The sequence below is a fragment of the Coregonus clupeaformis genome, chromosome 8, assembly GCF_020615455.1.
Source record: "Coregonus clupeaformis isolate EN_2021a chromosome 8, ASM2061545v1, whole genome shotgun sequence".
Taxonomy (NCBI): domain Eukaryota; kingdom Metazoa; phylum Chordata; class Actinopteri; order Salmoniformes; family Salmonidae; genus Coregonus; species Coregonus clupeaformis.
In genome coordinates this window covers 815001-836746 of record NC_059199.1, presented here as the reverse complement: position 1 = coordinate 836746, position 21746 = coordinate 815001, and the positions used below count along the sequence as shown (strand labels likewise).

General features: G+C 42.0%; 1 protein-coding gene across 1 annotated transcript in view; it reads right to left on the bottom strand.

Moving 5' to 3' along the window:
- The window catches only part of LOC121571120 (neurexin-2), a 712543-nt gene that overhangs the window by 475829 nt on the left and 214968 nt on the right, over positions 1–21746 (bottom strand). The window contains 1 exon segment of the mRNA XM_041882424.2: positions 10364–10387. Within this exon segment, the coding sequence (XP_041738358.2) occupies positions 10364–10387 (24 nt within the window).

Below are 21746 nucleotides of genomic sequence, written 5' to 3'. Positions count from 1 at the left end.
CAAACACCACCAGTGAACCAAACACCATCAGTGAACCAAACACCAAACTCTCAGTGAACCACAAACCATCAGTGAACCACAAACCACCAGTCAACCAAACACCACCAGTGAACCAAACACCATCAGTGAATCATAAAACGTCATTGAACCAAACACCAAACCGTCAGTGAACCAAACACCATCATTGAACCAAACACCATCAATGAACCAAACACCATCAGTGAAATAACACCATCAGTGAACCAAACACCATCAGTGAACCAAACACCATCAGTGAAATAACACCATCAGTGAACCACACACTGTCAGTGAACAACAAACCATCAGTGAACCAAACACCATCAGTGAACCAAACACCATCAATGAACCAAACACCATCAATGAACCAAAAACCATCAGTGAACCAAACACCATCAGTGAACCAAACACCATCAGTAAACCACACACTGTCAGTGAACAACAAACCATCAGTGAACCAAACACCACCAGTCAACCAAACACCACCAGTGAACCAAAAATCATCAATGAACAAAACACCATCAATGAACCAAACACCATCAATGAACCAAACACCACCAGTGAACAAACACCGTCAGTGAACCAAACACCAACAGTTAACCACACACTGTCAGTGAACCAAACACCATCAGTGAACCACACACCATCAGTGAACCACAAACCATCAGTGAACCAAACACCACCAGTCAACCAAACACCACCAGTGTACCATACACCATCAGTGAACCAAACACCATCAGTGAACCAAACACCATCAATGAACCAAATACAATCAGTGAACCAAACACCATTAGTGAACCAAACACCATCAGTGAACCAAACACCATCAGTGAATCACAAAACGTCAGTGAACCAAACACCATCAGTGAACCAAACACCATCAGTAAACCAAACACCATCAGTGAACCAAACACCATCAGTGAACGAAACACCATCAGTGAACCAAACACCATCAGTGAACCACACACTGTTAGTGAACCACAAACCAACAGTGAACCAAACACCACCAGTCAACCAAACACCACCAGTGAACCAAACACCATCAGTGAATCACAAAAGGTCAGTGAACCAAACACCATCAGTGAACCAAACACCAAACCGTCAGTGAACCAAACACCATCAGTGAAACAAAAACCATCAGTGAACCAAACACCAACAGTGAACCAAACACCATCAGGGAACCAAACACCATCAGTGAACCAAACACCATCAGTGAACCACACACTGTCAGTGAACAAAAAACCATCAGAGAACCAAACACCACCAATGAACCAAACACCATCAATGAACAAAACACCATCAATGAACCAAACAACATCAATGAACCAAACACCACTAGTGAACAAACACCGTCAGTGAACCAAACACCAACAGTGAACAACACACTGTCAGTGAACCTCAAACCATCAGTGAACCACAAACCATTAGTGAACCAAACACCACCAGTCAACCAAACACCACCAGTGAACCAAACACCATAAGTGAATCACAAAACGTCAGTGAAACAAACACCAACAGTGAACCAAACACCATCAGTAAACCAAACACCTTCAGTGAACCAAACACCATCAGGGAACCAAACAACATCAGTGAACCAAACACCATCAGTGAACCACACACTGTCAGTGAACAACAAACCATCAGTGAACCAAACACCACCAATCAACCAAACACCATCAATGAACCAAACACCACTAGTGAACAAACACCGTCAGTGAACCAAACACCAACAGTGAACCACACACTGTCAGTGAACCTCAAACCATCAGTGAACCACAAACCATTAGTGAACCAAACACCACCAGTCAACCAAACACCACCAGTGAACCAAACACCATAAGTGAATCACAAAACGTCAGTGAAACAAACACCACCAGTGAACCAAACACCATCAGTGAACCAAACACCATCTGTGAACCAAACACCTTCAGTGAACCAAATACCATCAGTGAACCAAACACCATCAATTAACCAAACACCATTAGTGAACCACAAACTGTCAGTGAACCAAACACCATCAGTGAACCAAACACCATCAGTGAACCAAACACCATCAGTAAACCAAACACCTTCAGTGAACCAAACACCATCAGGGAACCAAACAACATCAGTGAACCAAACACCATCAGTGAACCACACACTGTCAGTGAACAACAAACCATCAGTGAACCAAACACCACCAATCAACCAAACACCACCAGTGAACCAAATACCATCAATGAACAAAACACCATCAATGAACCAAACACCATCAATGAACCAATCACAAACAGTGAACCACACACTGTCAGTGAACCACAAACCATCAGTGAACCACAAACCATTAGTGAACCAAACACCACCAGTGAACCAAACACCACCAGTGAACCAAATACCATCAGTGAACCAAACTCCATCAGTGAACCAAATACCATCAGTGAACCAAACAAGATCAGTGAACCATACACCATCAGTGAATCACAAAATGTCTGTGAACCAAACACCATCAGTGAACCAAACACCAAACCGTCAGTAAACCAAACACCATCAGTGAACCAAACACCATCAGTAAACCAAACACCATCAGTGAACCAAACACCATCAGTGAACGAAACACCATCAGTGAACCAAACACCGTCAGTGAACCACACACTGTCAGTGAACCACAAACCATCATTCAACCAAACACCACCAGTCAACCAAACACCACCAGTGAACCAAACACCATCAGTGAACCAAACACCATCAGTGAACCAAACACCATCAATGAACCAAACACCATCAATGAACCAAACACCACCAGTGAACCAAACACCATCAGTGAACCAAACACCATCAGTGAACCACACACAGTCAGTGAACCACAAACCATCAGTGAACCAAACACCACCAGTGAACCAAACACCATCAGTGAACCAAACACCATCAGTGAACCAAATACCATCAGTGAACCAAACACCATCAGTGAACCACAAACCATCAGTGAACCAAACACCATCAGTGAACGAAACACCATCAGTGAACCAAACACCATCAGTGAACCAAACACCATCAGTGAACCAAACACCATCAGTGAACCAAACACCATCAGTGAACCAAACACCATCAGTGAACCACACACTGTCAGTGAACCACAAACCATCAGTGACCCAAACACCATCAGTGAACCAAACACCATCATTGAACCAAACACCATCAATGAACCAAATACTATCAATGAACCAAACACCACCAGTGAACCAAACACTATCAATGAACCAAACACCACCAGTGAACCAAACACCATCAGTGAACAAAACACCATCAGTGAACCAAACACCATCAGTGAATCAAATACCATCAGTGAACCAAACTCCATCAGTGAACCAAATACCATCAGTGAACCAAACACCGTCAGTGAACCACACACTGTCAGTGAACCACAAACCATCATTCAACCAAACACCACCAGTCAACCAAACACCACCAGTGAACCAAACACCATTAGTGAACCAAACACCACCAGTGAACCAAACACCATCAGTGAACTAAACACCATCAGTGAACCACACACAGTCAGTGAACCACAAACCATCAGTGAACCAAAACCACCAGTGAACCAAACACCACAAGTGAACCAAACACCATCAGTGAACCAAACACCATCAATGAACCAAATACCATCAGTGAACCAAACACCATCAGTGAACCACAAACCGTCAGTGAACCAAACACCATCAGTGAACGAAACACCATCAGTGAACGAAACACCATCAGTGAATGAAACACCATCAGTGAACCAAACACTATCAGTGAACCAAACACCATCAGTGAACGAAACACCATCAGTGAACCACAAACCATCAGTGAACTAAACACCACCAGTCAACCAAACACCACCAGTGAACCAAACACCATCAGTGACCCAAACACCATCAGTGAACCAAACACCATCATTGAACCAAACACCATCAGTGAACCACACACAGTCAGTGAACCACAAACCATCAGTGAACCAAACACCACCAGTGAACCAAACACCATCAGTGAACCAAACACCATCAGTGAACCAAATACCATCAGTGAACCAAACACCATCAGTGAACCACAAACCATCAGTGAACCAAACACCATCAGTGAACGAAACACCATCAGTGAACCAAACACCATCAGTGAACCAAACACCATCAGTGAACCAAACACCATCAGTGAACCAAACACCATCAGTGAACCAAACACCATCAGTGAACCACACACTGTCAGTGAACCACAAACCATCAGTGACCCAAACACCATCAGTGAACCAAACACCATCATTGAACCAAACACCATCAATGAACCAAATACTATCAATGAACCAAACACCACCAGTGAACCAAACACTATCAATGAACCAAACACCACCAGTGAACCAAACACCATCAGTGAACAAAACACCATCAGTGAACCAAACACCATCAGTGAATCAAATACCATCAGTGAACCAAACTCCATCAGTGAACCAAATACCATCAGTGAACCAAACACCGTCAGTGAACCACACACTGTCAGTGAACCACAAACCATCATTCAACCAAACACCACCAGTCAACCAAACACCACCAGTGAACCAAACACCATTAGTGAACCAAACACCACCAGTGAACCAAACACCATCAGTGAACTAAACACCATCAGTGAACCACACACAGTCAGTGAACCACAAACCATCAGTGAACCAAAACCACCAGTGAACCAAACACCACAAGTGAACCAAACACCATCAGTGAACCAAACACCATCAGTGAACCAAATACCATCAGTGAACCAAACACCATCAGTGAACCACAAACCGTCAGTGAACCAAACACCATCAGTGAACGAAACACCATCAGTGAACGAAACACCATCAGTGAATGAAACACCATCAGTGAACCAAACACTATCAGTGAACCAAACACCATCAGTGAACGAAACACCATCAGTGAACCACAAACCATCAGTGAACTAAACACCACCAGTCAACCAAACACCACCAGTGAACCAAACACCATCAGTGACCCAAACACCATCAGTGAACCAAACACCATCATTGAACCAAACACCATCAATGAACCAAACACTATCAATGAACCAAACACCACCAGTGAACCAAACACCATCAGTGAACCAAACACCATCAGTGAACCAAACACCATCAGTGAACCAAACACCATCAGTGAATCAAATAACATCAGTGAACCAAACACCATCAGTAAATAATAATAATATGCCATTTAGCAGACGCTTTTATCCAAAGCGACTTACAGTCATGTGCGCATATATTTTTATGTATGGGTGGTCCCGGGGATCGAACCCACTACCCTGGCGTTACAAGCGCCATGCTCTACCAATTGAGCTACAGAGGACCACATCAGTGAACCAAACACCATCAGTGAACCAAACAACATCAGTGAACCATTAGTGAACCAAACACCATGCGATTCTGTGCTAGTAAGCCAAGAGGTAAATCGACACTGTGGATTCCTAGCTTAGTCTATTCCAACTCAGGATATTGCATTTACAGCCCAGTTGTTTGGTTGGCTACGGGTGACCAGCGTTGTGCTCTAACAGCAGGACCTGTGGTGTGCTTGGCTGAGCATGTCACTGGCTCATTGACCATGATGGGCTCTGTGACACTGAGTTACCGTCAGAGAGTTCTCTACTGGATACCCTCTCATCATGTTAGCATCAGGGGCCTGCCTGCCTGGACGAGGGCCTGTGTCCTTTGAACTACAATACACACACACACACACACACACACACACACACACACACACAGTGTCAGAGTGCAAACCAGGTGAAGCACCCTCAGTGGCTTCTCTACTACCTACATTGATTTAGTCTGGCATAGCTCCAATCCTGGAAATTTAAGAGGGGGACTGCATACTTTAATAGGAAAGTGCGTCAGTCAAGCCTTGCAGGCGGTCTTTGATAGTAGGACTGGGGCGGCTGTATCAAAGTATGGGTCTACTGACAGCTTAGTCAGTGTACTCCCAGTATGGAAGGTGTTGGGACAACAGACAGTGTATAAACCACATGTTCCTGGAAACACATGCAAACCACGTATCAAAGGGATAGCGACCTGTGAACCCATGCACACCACGTATCAAAGGGATAGCGACCTGTGAACCCATGCACACCACGTATCAAAGGGATAGCGACCTGTGAACCCATGCACACCACGTATCAAAGGGATAGCGACCTGTGAACCACTCATGCCTAAAGTAAGTAATGATGGAACTACTGAAGTCACTACTGTAACTCGTCCGTTCCACACTGTTTGGAGGTGGTGCTACCCATTCAAGTTTCTAACTACTTCTAATAGTTCCTTCATTGTGGACAACATTGTAAATGTGTTTTTGGCTTAGCAATCATGCACAGAAATTGACAATCTTACCTTGACAGTAAATCACTTACCTGATTGAAGTGCAGGTCTTCAAGTTGATCATTTCTTACTACTTACCTTCAACATAGTTTTTAACTGCTAGAGGCAAACATCATCATGTCCACATTGACAATTTTCAACCAACGTTAGTTATCAGCATTAAATCAACATTTCACATACAGTATTAGAGGCAGAGCAAATTAATTGCTTCTCAAAGAGATTATCCAAAGATAATGATTTTCATTGGTCCGTGAACGCAAACAACAGGCCACACATGCAACGATGACACCCTTTGACGCCTCGCCCTAAGACAGGTTGAAGTAGGGCTATGAAGGTCTGAGCAGAGAGAGGGGGTCTGTTCAGCGAGAAATCCTCCTACAGGTGACAGGCAGCTGGACTGGACAACTAGCAGTGACTGAATTTATTGTGAAAGATCCTAATCCTGAAGTCTTCAGCCATCAATATGGAGCCTTTCGCTCTGAGGGCTAATCCAGGAGAGGGGGGTGCAAAGGGAGCTCAAGGGGTCACAGGAGGGACAGGGGGAACTCTTTTGAGATCATTCACAAGTGTTAAAGTATGAAGAGAGGGAGCTTTTGTTGTGTGTTGGGCAGTTAAGGAGTTGGAGGGTGAACGGTTAGTACTTTAGTAAGTAGGGGAGAGTCAGACACAAAAATGGTTGTTAGTACAGTTATAACATACAGGTTTGATTCAAACAGTAGTATTAGTAACAGATTGTTTTAGTAAATTTAGTAGTAGTAGTAGGAGTAGTAGTATCAAAACAATTAGGAGGCGTCTTTAATGTCCTCTGCAATTTGATTTGTCCAACCAGATCAGAAGAAACTAAATGATTCCATCCAAGCTAATTAGGAGGACATGAGCCATGCACTGAATGACAGGATGCCAAAATGGAAAGTTAAAGGATCAGTCCTTCGGACAAAAAAAACAACACATGAACCAACAGAGGCAACAATCAAACAAAAACCCAAACACAATCACTTTGAGAGGAGGCGGCAATGGGAAAAGGAAAACCCAAACTGCAGAGGGCAACACTACTACACCAGACGAATGGGAAAGTAAAAGGCTATGAGGTTTTAAGGGTGATATTAGGTCAAGAACGCCAAAGGAAAGAATACCCATCTAGACACGTGTGCAGACTGGCACGGGCTGGGCTAGAGCAGCAAAGACACCCTTGTTGGGTAGGATGCAGATGTCTATGATGCTAGCCAAATAAACAACATGCAAACAGGGTGCATGATCCAAACCAAAAGGAATGGCACTGTACGATGAGGGACCAAACCAAAAGGAATGGCACTGTACGATGAGGGACCAAATCGATGTGACAACCACAAATGTATGTATTCAACGGAAAATGGAGAGGGAATTAAAGAACTGGAAAATCTAAGTGAGGGAATAGGAATTCCACTGTCAACGGTGAATAGAGGGGTGAATGTAACATTCAAATTGTTCGATCTAGGAGCTTTATGAAATTCCTTTATTATACCTCTTAATCGCCATCTATTTCTGTGCATGTGCTAATAACTAGCAGGTGCCAGTAGCTTATGAACAACCCCTCCATGTTCCTTTAATTACTCTTACAGGTATAAACACCCATTACCACTAAGTGACTTTGAACACACGCCTACAGTGTAGTCTGATTGATTGAGTCATTTACAGTAGTTATGAAACCCATAACCGGCTAGAATAACAATGATCTCAGGCTGGTCTTTTGTTCTGCTATACAGTAGGCTCTCCTGTCCCATACAGTTTGCTTCCACTCCCACTCAGGTGTAGTTGTGATGTTTGGCTCACAAAGCCCACTTACTTTAGGCATCCCTCCTCTAGTCACCTAGAAAATGAAAAGCCATTCCCACACTTATTTGTTCATTTTTTCTTATTTTTTTTCCTAGCAAGGTAAGGAGTGAGGTCGTATTATTCGTTTTAGTAAGTTATATAAAATAAAAATGGATCAAAAGAAAACCCTAAATAAAAGAGGGTTGCTAGAGAGTTACGTGGCCACACGGATACTATTATAATGATTGATATATGTATGTATATATAATAGCCATGATATATGCATATACATATATGCTTTAATGTAATTGGTTTATCAAAAAACAACAACCAAAAGAAAAGGGGGTCAACTCTTACATGCAGGGGGTGAGGCCAGTAAACTGAGAGGTAACAGAGTTAGTGTTAGTGATGGAGACAGTAGATCGGACACAGTCGAGACATTCCAAGAGATGTCCCTACATGCCATGTATAAGTTTGGTGGGGAGAGCAGAACCCACTTTTTATTTGGGGGGGTGGAACCAAATCCAGTGACAGGAAGTAAGAAACTAAGCAACAACGGCTACCCGGAAAGCTCAAACAGAACAGAATCCCTTTCTTTTTCTGTTCCACTATAGATGCCTGTTGCCTGCATGTGTTAATACAAGAAGATCCATGAAATCAGCAGTTTACTGTCCTTAATTCTAATTTATACATCAAAGAAAGGTATGTACTGTAAATTTGAACGTAATTTTACAGCTGTTTTTTTGTGGGGTTACAAACAACTAGGGCCTAGTGTTAATTGAGTCATTTCCACTAGCGCATGGCAATGCTGTAATTCAACATGTAAAGCAATGAACATCCTTCTGGGGCTATTTTTGAAGGAATTGCCATGGATTACCAAAACTTCTTCTAACAAAACATCCACATCAGTATTCTTACGCCAACCAGCCTCTTCCCCTCTCCTTTCTTATTTAGTCTATTCTATTCCTTTCTAAGAAATAAATCACTTTCCCCATTTCCTTTAGCAAACCAGCAGCAACACTTTCCTGACTTGTCCTGTTGTCCTGACTCTTGAAAGCCTGGCTATACAAAAGAAAACCTTAGTGGCGGACAAGGGGACAGTATTTACCATTCAGACACAATGGCATTGAATTAAGTGTGGGTGTTGAGTCCAGGTATGGGCTCAGAGCTGATCCAGCCCAGTCCTAAATCACACTGTAGGTCTCTAATGGGATCGAGCCCTCATTTGAGGCCCTTCTTTACGGCCTTGTTTCTGCCACCTAATCAGGAGGTTTCAATACGGACCTGAACTCTATTAATGTTTGAATAGGAACCACAGGCCTTGGCACACACAGCCTCACCTGTGGCAAACTATCAAAATGGTAGTCTTTATGCAGCTGCAGTTTATTTCTTACCCTCATAAAATGAGGACAGAATCAATGCAGTTTTATAAGCTGTACTTCCGGATATATTCATTTGCTGCAGTAAATTCTCGACAGAACCCGTGGACAAATGTTTTTGCATATATTTTTTCGTTGTCAATTCAAAGTCAACTAGGTTAGCTTAGATGAATAGCATACTGTTTATGTAGACTAACAAATGTTAAAACTTTCTAACATTAAAGATATAGAGTATCTAGCATCAGACATAGTAGAATATTATCCAAATAGCCTGAGTTCTTACTACCTGTCACTGGGGTTGTAAAAGTAGGGGTATTTCTCTGTCAATGGAGTCCGCTGTGTACGTCCACTTCAAGGACGCTTGTTGAAAGAAAACAAATAGGGGAGAAAACGGAAAAGTAATTTTTTAGGATAGGTTTTGTCGTAGTCAATTCAGAAGTTGCTATCTTTCTTGGAAAATTATTCTTTATTTCTTCATACGGATAGTGTTTGAGAAAAGAAAAGGGGGGAAATCGAAGTAACAAAACAATTCTAAATTGTCGTTACATTTATAATTTTAGGACAGACCTCTTTCAGTGGATAGGTTCTATTTTTGTAGGACGGGAGGGGTATTGGATGGTAAAAAGCGGAAAAGGACATAGAAGTAAAATAAAGACAAATAGAGAGGTGATTGTTTTCAGCTACCTTGGAATCGATGGAAGTTTGTATTTTCAGTAAGAGCAAACGGAATAGAACGAAGTAACGGAAACCCAGGGCAAACCAAAGTAAAGACAATTAGAATGATATCTACCATATAATGCAGTTTGTTTACCATAGCGTGTCCAATGCCTGCGTGCTTCAGGAGAAAACAGGGGGAGGAGAAAGCAAAAAAAAAGAATGACAAACCTTAAACTCAAAGTTTAAAACTTCAAAACATGTTTTTTGTATATATATATTTTTTGATTTCGCCTTTTTTTTTACAATGAAAAAAACAGGTTAATTTAAGAGTAGGCGATAATCAACCAACCAATCAATCCTTGAAATGTCCAAAAATAAATAAAATAGGCTTTATTTTTATTTTTTTCAATATCATACAAATCTTCCAAATAAAGAAATAAAGAAAGTAATTGGAAAAAGTTCATCTTTTCGTATTAAAGGGTTTTTCCAAAAATAAAAGAGATAAAACAATATCATTATATTTGTTAGTATGTAAGTACGCAAGTTAAGTAGAAAAAAGAACAGATGACTCACATTCCGTGAATGACACAATGTTAGTTGTACAAATTAAAAGGAAAACCAAATCACAAAATAAAATAATACATTGGAGAATTCTGAAGCTTGTTGTTAGTAAAAAGACAAGAGTTAGCAAATCAATTTTCACATAGAGGGGTAGGGGCAGATTGGGGGCGGGGCTTGTTTTGGAGTGCGGAAGGGAATGAAGGAAAAGCAGTTCAGTATTAGTAGTAACCACTTCTGATAGGCTAGTCTTGAATGTGGGCGTGGCTGGTAGGAGGGACAAGCTCCGTTAGAATCGGTGTTCCACTGCAGAGGGTGTGGCCAATCATATTCCGAATGCTTGACAGGTTATATTTTCCTAAGCAAACTTTCTCTCAAGTTTCTTTTCTCTAGATCTTGTGCAAGAGCCAGTTTATGGAGTATGGAGAAGCCAGAAAAAAACATAACAAAATGTAAATGATCAAAATTACCACAATAGTTAAAATGGCTAAGAGACTAAGGATAGAAGTATTGACAATGATAATCAGAAAGTTAGGGCTATTCAATTTCAATGGGGTAAGAACAATTAAACAAAAATGACATTTATTGCATATTTGAAGCAGAAAAGAGAGCAAGAGAGTGAGATAAAGAAATAAATAATTGAAAGAAAAAAGAAAGAAAGAAAGAAAGAAAGAAAGAAAGAAAGAAAGAAAGAAAGAAAGAAAGAAAGAAAGAAAGAAAGAAAGAAAGAAAGAAAGAAAGAAAGAAAGAAAGAAAGAAAGGGATTTAAATACATTTTGTTCATTTTGTACATACAGTATCCTTGAGTCTGCCTCCTCTGAAAGAGAGAGATATTCAGTTATTCAAGTTCACTTCCAAAACAACCAATACCCATATCCTCTGCCCCTAGGGAGAGAAACAAACAAAAAATGGACACTGTTTTAGGAGTCAACTATTTATATGTGCTTGATGGCAAACAGTTGTCTGTCTTTTCCTCACAATTCACTGTGAATAATGACAATGAATATACGCACCCAATTTTGAATTCACAAGTTGTCGTGATGCCTGTATGAAGCCTGATTTTAACCTTAATTCCCAATTAGTGGAGAAAGTATAGCTTTTAATTAGATGACTTTACCTCTATCACTTGGCATATTCAATCTCACAACTTTGTGTCAGAAAGTATAAAGATAGAGAAATGAAATACAATGCAGTGTGTGTGTGTGTGTGTGTTTATGCTTGCATAGCCTATGAGGAGTCGCCAGAAAACGCTAACACCTGGTTTTCAGGGACAGAGTATTTTTAACCTAACTTCCATTTCCCCTGAAAAACGGTTAGTGGGGACTCGGCTCAGGATTCTTTCTACGCCTGCTACGTTAGGTTAATGCTTGCATGCAAACATGCACCCTAGTGCCTGCGTTGAGGGCATAGGACAGCTTTGTGTCACTTGCTCTGTATGTGCCCAACGGATTACTTTGCGTGTATATGTGTGGGAGTGAATAAGAGTGGAGCAGCCACACATCTGAGGTCCACAATGCCAGTGGGGTTAGTCAAAAAAGAAAATGGCCGCCCACTTTTCGATCCGGGTCACGTTAAGCCGTGTCGAGCATCTCCGCTCTGCTGCTAATGACTTATGTTAATCCATTAATTAGGTAAATAAGTTCCAACAGTGGGTGTGAAATTTGCATATGTATGCCGCTCTGCCTCGTCAAAGACCCACAAAGCGCTTGTGTCTCTAATCATCCCAAAACACATCAACTGATACGTCAAGCCCATAACTTGATAGGGACTCAAAGGGACTGGGGACGCAAAACAATGATTTATTAAATTAGACAAATTACGAAGGTGACAATGACTTTGTGTCCTTGTCTCACAGGCAGATAGCAATTATGTGAATCATATTTTTTTGTGAGAAGCGTGATTAAATATGATGTGTGTGGGGTTTCAGATCCCTCCGGCGTTTGATGTCTGAATCCTGAACTTATCTGGGATCTCTACGAAGCTCTTACATGAAGGGACAGTCTAGGAATGCATGGGGAAAATTATGATCTTTGGAGGAACATAAAAAGGGACAAAGAGAAGTCATCCCTTCATCAACGTCTTGGAAGAGAGAGAGAGAGAGAATACAAAAAGTAATGTTCACACCCTGAATTGACCAAAGTTGGCATAGAGCTCTTCGACAAACATTCCAGACCAACACTCCCCCTTTCACTTATAAGCATGTCATAGCATGGTCGCATGTTAAATAATGGAAGTGAAGGCAAAGAAAGAGGTAAAGCTTAATATAACACCCTCAGAAACGATCTGAGATTCACTAAAACCTTTATGAACCTGTAGAGAGAGAGGGAGAAAGAGAGAGAGAAAGAGAGGGTGGCAGAGATCCAAGGAGATTGAAAGAGAGGGGGAGGGAGAGAGAGAGAGAGAGAGAGAGAAAGAGAAGAACAGACAGAAAAATAACTGTCTCTCACATAGACAGGAACACACGTCCCTCACCCTACCCTGCCCTGTCTCAGCCTGCCAGGGGGTTTATACAACAAGGCCTCCCTATATTCAAAGCCTTCAGCTGTGGCATGAAGGCCCTCGTCAGCCCTTGCCTTCCCTGTCTGTAATTGACTCATGTGGGACAAGGAGGCAGGAAGGAGGCGGCGGCGGCCATTGTTTGCTGATGGGGGATTAAACTCCTAATCGTGTAAACAAGAACAGACACATCATTTTTTAAAAGCGCTGTCTCAGGCGCTTACATTGCACTAGCTTCTAGCTTCTTCGACATACATTATTAATGTGGGGAAAAGACTGTGAAAGACCTATTAGCATAGTTTCACCATGTAGCCCTCCAATTGCGGAAAGAGAAGAGAGAATTTCCCCAGTCCGGGGAAAGTGACAAAGCACTAAGGTCCAGAAGCAAATGAGATGAGAGCCAGATTGTGTTGACCGAGTAGCCGTAAATGGGGCTATCAGGGGTTTGATCTTTACATACATGTCACAATGGACATAGTTAAACTGTCACAACCCGGATAAACATTTTAGTGCGGCTGGGAAAAAGATCAATGGTTGGCAGACTCCGACAAGGCCCACTGTGGCATTGGTCTGGGTGGATTTATTACACAGAACTAGTGAGCTGTAAGACTGATGACCGCTCTCATAAAATATAAACTTCCAATTTAGCCAGTAATAGTCAGTTATAAAAAGGGACAGAGATAAATCCTATTGGCTGGAAAAAATGGCAAGTATTTTTTATTAGACCTGAGGTAATTGAGAGAGGGTAATGAGTTTTGTAGAGCAGAATATTAATTGATTAGAGCACTACTCCTAGAATAGAGTACATAACTCACATTAAAATGGTCTTATAGTTGATCACAAAAGGCATCAAATGGACTCAGAAGATGCTCAACATAAGGTTACTGAGGGGTGTGTGTTTGGGATGTGTGTGTGTATGTGTGTGTGTGTGTGTGTGTGTGTGTGTGTGTGTGTGTGTGTGTGTGTGTGTGTGTGTGTGTGTGTGTGTGTGTGTGTGTGTGTGTGTGTGTGTGTGTGTGTGTGTGTGTGTGTGTGTGTGTGTGTGTGTGTGTGTGTGTGTGTGTGTGTGTGTGTGTGTGTGTGGTGCATGTGGTTGGTGTGTGTTTGCTTGTTCTGTATGTACAGTGCCTTGAAAAAGTATTCATCCCCCTTGGCATTTGTCCTATTTTGTTGCATTACAACCTGTAATTTAAATTGATTTTTATTTGGATTTCATGTAATGGACATACACAAAATAGTCCAAATTGGTGAAGTGAAATGAAAAGAAGTCTAAAAAATAAATAATGGAAAAGTGGTGCGTGCATATGTATTCACCCCCTTTGCTATGAAGCCCCTAAATAAGATCTGGTGCAACCAATTACCTTCAGAAGTCACATAATTAGTTAAATAAAGTCCACCTGTGTGAAATCTAAGTGTCACATGATCTCAGTATATATACACCTGTTCTGAAAGGCCCCAGAGTCTGCAACACCACTACGCAAGGGGCACCACCAAGCAAGCGGCACCATGAAGACCAAGGAGCTCTCCAAACAGGTCAGGGACAAAGTTGTGGAGAAGTACAGATCAGGGTTGGGTTATAAAATAATATCCTAAACTTTGAAAGAATATGGCACCACAACAAACCTGCCAAGAGAGGGCCGCCCACCAAAGCTCACGGACCAGGCAAGGATGGCATTAATCAGAGAGGCAACAAAGAGACCAAAGATAACCCCGAAGGAGCTGCAAAGTTCCACAGCGGAGATTGGAGTATATGTCCATAGGACCACTTTAAGCCGTACACTCTACAGAGTTGGGCTTTACGGAAGAGTGGCCAGAAAAAAGCCATTGCTTAAAGAAAAAAAATAAGCAAACACGTTTAGTGTTTGCCAAAAGGAATGTGGGAGACTCCCCAAACATATGGAAGAAGGTACTCTGGTCAGATGAGACTAAAAGTGAGCTTTTTGGCCATCAAGGAAAACGCTATGTCTGGCTCAAACCCAACACCTCTCATCCCCCCGAGAACACCATCCCCACAGTGAAGCATGGTGGTGGCAGCATCATGAAATTGGGATGTTTTTCATCGACAGGGACTGCGTAACTGGTCAGAATTGAAGGAATGATGGATTGCGCTAAACACAGGGAAATTCTTGAGGGAAACCTGGTTCAGTCTTCCAGAGATTTGAAACTGGGACGGAGGTTCCCCTTCCAGCAGGACAATGACCCTAAGCATACTGCTAAAGCAATACTTGAGTGGTTTAAGGGGAAACATTTAAATATCTTGGAATTGCCTAGTCAAAGCCCAGACCTCAATCCAATTGAGAATCTGTGTTATGACTTAAAGATTGCTGTATACCAGCGGAACCCATCCAACCTGAAGGAGCTGGAGCAGTTTTGCCTTGAAGAATGGGCAAAAATCCCAGTGGCTAGATGTGCCAAGCTCATAGAGACATACCCCAAGAGACTTGCAGCTGTAATTCTGTTTTTTTGTCTTATTTCTTGTTTGTTTCACAATAAAAAAATATTTTGCATCTTCAAAGTGGTATGGATGTTGTGTAAATCAAATGATACAAACCCCCCAAAAATACATTTCAATTCCAGGTTGTAAGGCAACAAAATAGGAAAAATGCCTAGGGGGAGAATACTTTCACAAGCCACTGTATATATCATGTTTGTATTTAATTGTCTATTTGGTTGTATGAGGCACATGTACAGTGCCTTCAGAAAGTTTTCACACCCCTTGACTTTTTCTACATTTTGTTGTGTTACAAAGTGGGATTAAAATGGATTTAATAGTAATTTTTTCTGTCAACGACCTACACATAATACTCTTTAATGTCGAAGTGGAAGAAAAATTCTAACATTTTATTAAATAAAACACTAATATATCTTGATTAGGTAAGTATTCAACCCGCTGAGTCAATACATGTTAGAATCACCTTCAGTCTTTCTGGGTAAGTCTCTATGAGCTTTGCACACCTGGACTGTACAATATTTGCCCATTATTCTTTTAAAATTATTCAAGCTCTGTCAAGTTGTTTGTTGATCATTACTAGACAGCCATTTTCAAGTCGCCATAGATTTTCAAGACAATTTAAGTTAAAACTGTAACTAGGCCACTCAGGAATATTCAATGTCGTCTTGGTAAGCAACTCCAGTGTAAATTTAGCCTTGTGTTTTGTGTAATTGTTCTGCTGAGAGGTGAATTTGTCTCCCAGTGTCTGTTGGAAAGCAGACTGAACCAAGTTTTCCTCTAGGATTTTGCCTGGGCTTAGCTATTATTTGTATTTAAAAAAAACTCCATAGTCCTTGCCGATGACAAGCATACCCATAACATGATGCAGCCACCGCCGTGCTTGAAAATATGGAGAGTGGTGCTCAGTGATGTGTTATGTTGGATTTGCCCAAAAATAATGCTTTGTATTATAGTCTCAAACATAATGCTTTGTATTATAGTCTCCTGAGTGGCGCAGTGGTCTAAGGCACTGCATCGCAGTGCTAACTGTGCCACTAGAGATCCTGGTTCGAATCCAGGCTCTGTCGCAGCCGGCCGCGACCGGGAGACTCATGGGCGGCGCACAATTGGCCCAGGGTAGGGGAGGGAATGGCCGGCAGGGATGTAGCTCAGTTAATAGAGCATGGCGTTTGCAACGCCAGGGTTGTGGGTTTGATTCCCATGGGGGGCCAGTATAAAAAACTATATGTATTCACTAACTGTAAGTCGCTCTGGATAAGAGCGTCTGCTAAATGACTAAAATGTATTCAGGTCAAAGGTATTCCTTTAGTGCCTTATTGCAAACAGGATGCATGTTTTGGAATATTTGTATTCTGTACAGGCTTCCTTCTTTTCACTCTATCAATTAGGTTAATATTGTGGAGTAACTACAATGTTGTTGATCCATCCTCAGTTATCTCCTATCACAGCCATTAAACTCTTAACTGTTTTAAAATCACCATTGCCCTCATGGTGAAATCCCGGAGAGGTTTCCTTTCTCTTCAGCAACTGAATTAGGAAGGACACCTGTATCTTTGTAGTGACTGGGTGTATTGATACACCATCCAAAGTGTAAATAATAACCACACCATAATCAAAGGGATATTCAATGTCTGTTTTTTAAATGTTTTTTTTTTTTAATCTACCAATAGGTGCCCTTGTTTATGAACCTTTGGAAAACCTCTCTGGTCTCTGTGGTTGAATCTGTGGTTGAATATCACTACTCGACTGAGGGATGGGGTAGTCATTTAAAAATAATGTTTAACACTATTATTGCACACAGAGTCCATGCAACTTATTATGTGACGTGTTAAGCACATTTGTACTCCTGTACTTATTTAGGCTTGCAATAACAAAAGTGTTGACTACTTATTGACTCAAGATATTTCAGCTTTTAATTTAAAATTTTTTGTAAACATTTCTAAAACATAATTCCATTTTGACATTATGGGGTATTGTGTGTAGATCAGTGACACAAAATCTACATTTAATTCATTTTAAATTCAGGCTGTAACACAACAAAATGTCTAAGTAGATGTTTCTCCTCCGCTATCTCTCTCTCTCTCTCTCTCTCTCTCTCTCTCTCTCTCTCTCTCTCTCTCTCTCTCTCTCTCTCTCTCTTCTCTCTCTCTCTCTCTCTCTCTCTCTCTCTCTCTCTCTCTCTCTCTCTCTCTCTCTCTCTCTCTCTCTCTCTCTCTCTCTCTCTCTCTCTCTCTCTCTCTCTCTCTCTCTCTCTCTCTCTCTCTCTCTCTCTCTCTCTCTCTCTCTCTCTCTCTCTCTCTTCCCCTCCCCCGTTTGTGTATCTCCCAAGATGCTACCTGCAACCTGTCTGAGTGTGCTCTAACGGTCTAGAGATTTGTAATGTAATTATAGGTCTGGTTAAAATGGCTGTAAGATGCAAACTAGGACATGAATAAACATGACAGGTAGTGACAGAGCTGTTAGTGGTAAAGACGGGCTCTTCTGAGTAGGAAAGGGTGAAGATGTTAATGTATGTGAATGCACACACACACATACACATACACACGTAAGTTAAAGTGTCATATTAATATGCACACCCACAAATATGACAGTATATGCACTAGCATTCGCTCAGAATCATACAAAATACAACTCAGTTAACCCAGAACAAAAATCTCGCTTAATCTGTCCACGAGAGATTACAAACATGGGATGTTATGCAAACGTCATGCGGATGATAGCTAATGAGTTACTCCTGAGTGGCGCAGTGGTCTAAGGCACTGCATCGCAGTGCAAACTGTGCTACTAGAGATCCTGGTTCGAATCCAGGCTCTGTTATTGCCGGCCGCGACCGGGAGACTCATGGGCGGCGCACAATTGGCCCAGCGTCGTCCAGGGTAGGGGAGGGAATGGCCGGCAGGGATGTAGCTCAGTTGATAGAGCATGGCGTTTGCAACGCCAGGGTTGTGGGTTCGATTCCCACGGGGGGCCAGTATAAAAAAAATATGTATTCACTAACTGTAAGTCGCTCTGGATAAGAGCGTCTGCTAAATGACTAAAATGTAAATGTAATATTGAGTAGTGATTCAAAGTCATTGTCATACATAGGCACATGCTATTTCACCCAACTCTTACACCACATGCCATTTCACCCAACTCTTACACCACATGCCATTTCACCCAACTCTTACACCACATGCTATTTCACCCAACTCTTACACCACATGCCATTTCACCCAACTCTTACACCGCATGTCATTTCACCCAACTCTTACACCACATGCCATTTCACCCAACTCTTACCCCACATGCTCAAAGATGTTCCACCAAGACCACAGTTTTCACTCCCATGGATAATATTAAACCAATATTCAGAATTCCTGAAATCTCAGCGTCATCAGTGGACAGTATTATCAGCTTCTTCAGGAGCTCTAGAACAAAATATGTATTTGATCTAGACACTGTATTCCTGAAGACACACAAATATTACCTGATTGCCCCTATTGTACATCTTGTTAATCTGTCCATCAAATATGGGATTTTCCCCAATGCTTGGAAGTCTGCTGCAGTGATACCTGTTTTAACATCTGGTGACCCAACACTGGTGGAAAAATGTACGACCTACAAGCATTCTTCCAGTCTTAGCAAAAGTAGCCGAAATATGGGTGGCTGACCATCTGACTGATCACCTCAATCAGGGCAACTCCATACATCAAATGCAATTTGGATTCAGAACTAACCATTCTACCGAAACAGCCAATTGCTATTTTCTGGACTGCATTAAATCTAAACTGGATATAGGTGGTGAAGTCGGCACAGTCTTTTTGGATCTTAAAAAGGCCTTTGATACTGTGAATCATGAGGTCCTCCTATCCAAACTGTCCTCCCTTAATGTGTCCACTGAAGCCATTAGTTGGATGTATTCCTATCTGACAAACAGAAGTCAAAGGGTTCATCTGGGGGACACTCAGTCGGACTCTCTTTACTATAACATTGGGGTCCCACAAGGGTCAATATTAGGCCCCCTTCTGTTTACCATCTATATAAATGATCTCCCACTTGCTTGCCCACAAGTTAACATGCTGATGTATGCAGACGATACAGTCCTGTATGTACACTCAAAAAACAGACAGCAAGTTGTTAACAAGTTAACTGAAGCTATGGTACACATTTCTAAATGGATGACTGATTCTTTTTTTAATTTAAATATCGACAAGACTGTTTAAAAAAATCTTTTTAAAAATCCATTGATTCTTCCCAACAAGCTGTTCTAGTTAATGGGGAGAATCTAAAAGTTGTGTCTAACTTCAGGTATCATTTTGGACTCCAACTTGACATTTAAGAAACATGTGAAGAAGGTGGTAAACACGGTCAAGTTTGGATTATCCATCTTTAAGTTCATAAGACCTTACCTTCCTCTGGAGGTCGCCAAACTATATATGCATTGAGATATTGCCTCACATGCTGGTCACAAGCGGGCACTACTATTCTGAAACCAATTGAATCACTCTACAAACAAACACTTAACATTTTTGATAACAAACCAAACAGTTACCACCATTGTCACATCATTCACAAACATAATTTATTCAGTCTGGACAGCTTTAAGCATTATGTAGATGCAAGCCTTGTCTTTAAGATCCTGCATGGTCTTACAACTCCACCCCTATGCCAGCATATCATGCTCAAGGAAAGCACCTGCAGGATAACAAGGGCGGTAACTAGAGGGGATTGCGTTGTCCCTTTGACACAGTAAATTCGGTCAATCTGCCTTCTCTGTTAGAGCTACGATATACTGGAATGTAATGCCCACTTTTAATATTTACATTGAAAACATGGCTCAAATCTATCCAAACCTGTGCACATGAGTTATCTGTGGTTCCTCATATGTAAGACAACAGTGTTTTTATTATGAATAAGTTGTTGTTGTTAGAATGATATATTATTGGATGTAATGTATTTGTATTTTGTATTGTTTTAGTGTGTATTTGTGTTGTGGCTGTGTAATTGAGAGAGAGAGGACTTTAGAATGTAATGAGGACAAGAGGTGGTGACAATGAAGTGGTTAATGTCTCTCCTGTACACGAGACATAAACAGGCTCAGGATGAAACAACAGCTAGTGGACTGTCCGGTTGCTAGGTGACAAATTACAAGCTTGGAGAGGAAGGGGGATGCAAGTGGAAGGGAGAGTAGGAATCGATTGGACGAACTGTTCTGAATTCTAGAGGCTTTCTTTTTGTGTCGATGAATGTTGACGCTGGAAGTGAGGGAAAGAGGGGTGGAAGGGGGAGGGAGAGGGGGGCATAATTGCCGCTGCTAAGCTTGATGATGCCTAACAGAGAGGGATAGAAAAACAAGAGGTGAAGAGATCCAGAAGAATGTCCAAGAACCTCCACTGTTGTGGTTCTGGTTGTTCTTTCTCCTGCAGTACGCACAGAGCTGTATGCCCAGAAAGGTACGCCCATAGCAGTACGCCCAGAGCTGTATGCCCAGAGCAGTACGCCCAGAGCAGTACGCCCAGAGCTGTATGCCCAGAAAGTTACGCCCAGAGCAGTATGCCCAGAGCAGTACGCCCAGAGCTGTATGCCCAGAAAGGTACGCTCAGAGCAGTACGCCCAGAGTTGTATGCCCAGAAAGGTACGCCCAGAGCAGTACGCCCAGAGCAGTACGCCCAGAGCTGTATGCCCAGAAAGGTACGCCCAGAGCAGTACGCCCAGAGCTGTATGCCCAGAGCAGTACGCCAGAGCAGTACGCCCAGAGCAGTACGCCCAGAGCAGTACGCCCAGAGCAGTATGCCCAGAGCAGTACGCCCAGAGCAGTACGCCCATAGCAGTACGCCCAGAGCAGTACGCCAAGAGCAGTACGCCCAGAGCAGTACACCCAGAGCAGTACGCCCAGAGCAGTATGCCCAGAGCAGTACACCCAGAGCAGTATGCTCAGCACTTTAAGAACAAGACAAATCTGTTTGATCACACAATTAATCCAATGGCTGAATCCAAGGTCTAATTATAAGAAGAAAAGACAGGGGTTAGAGTACTAGACCGGAAGACA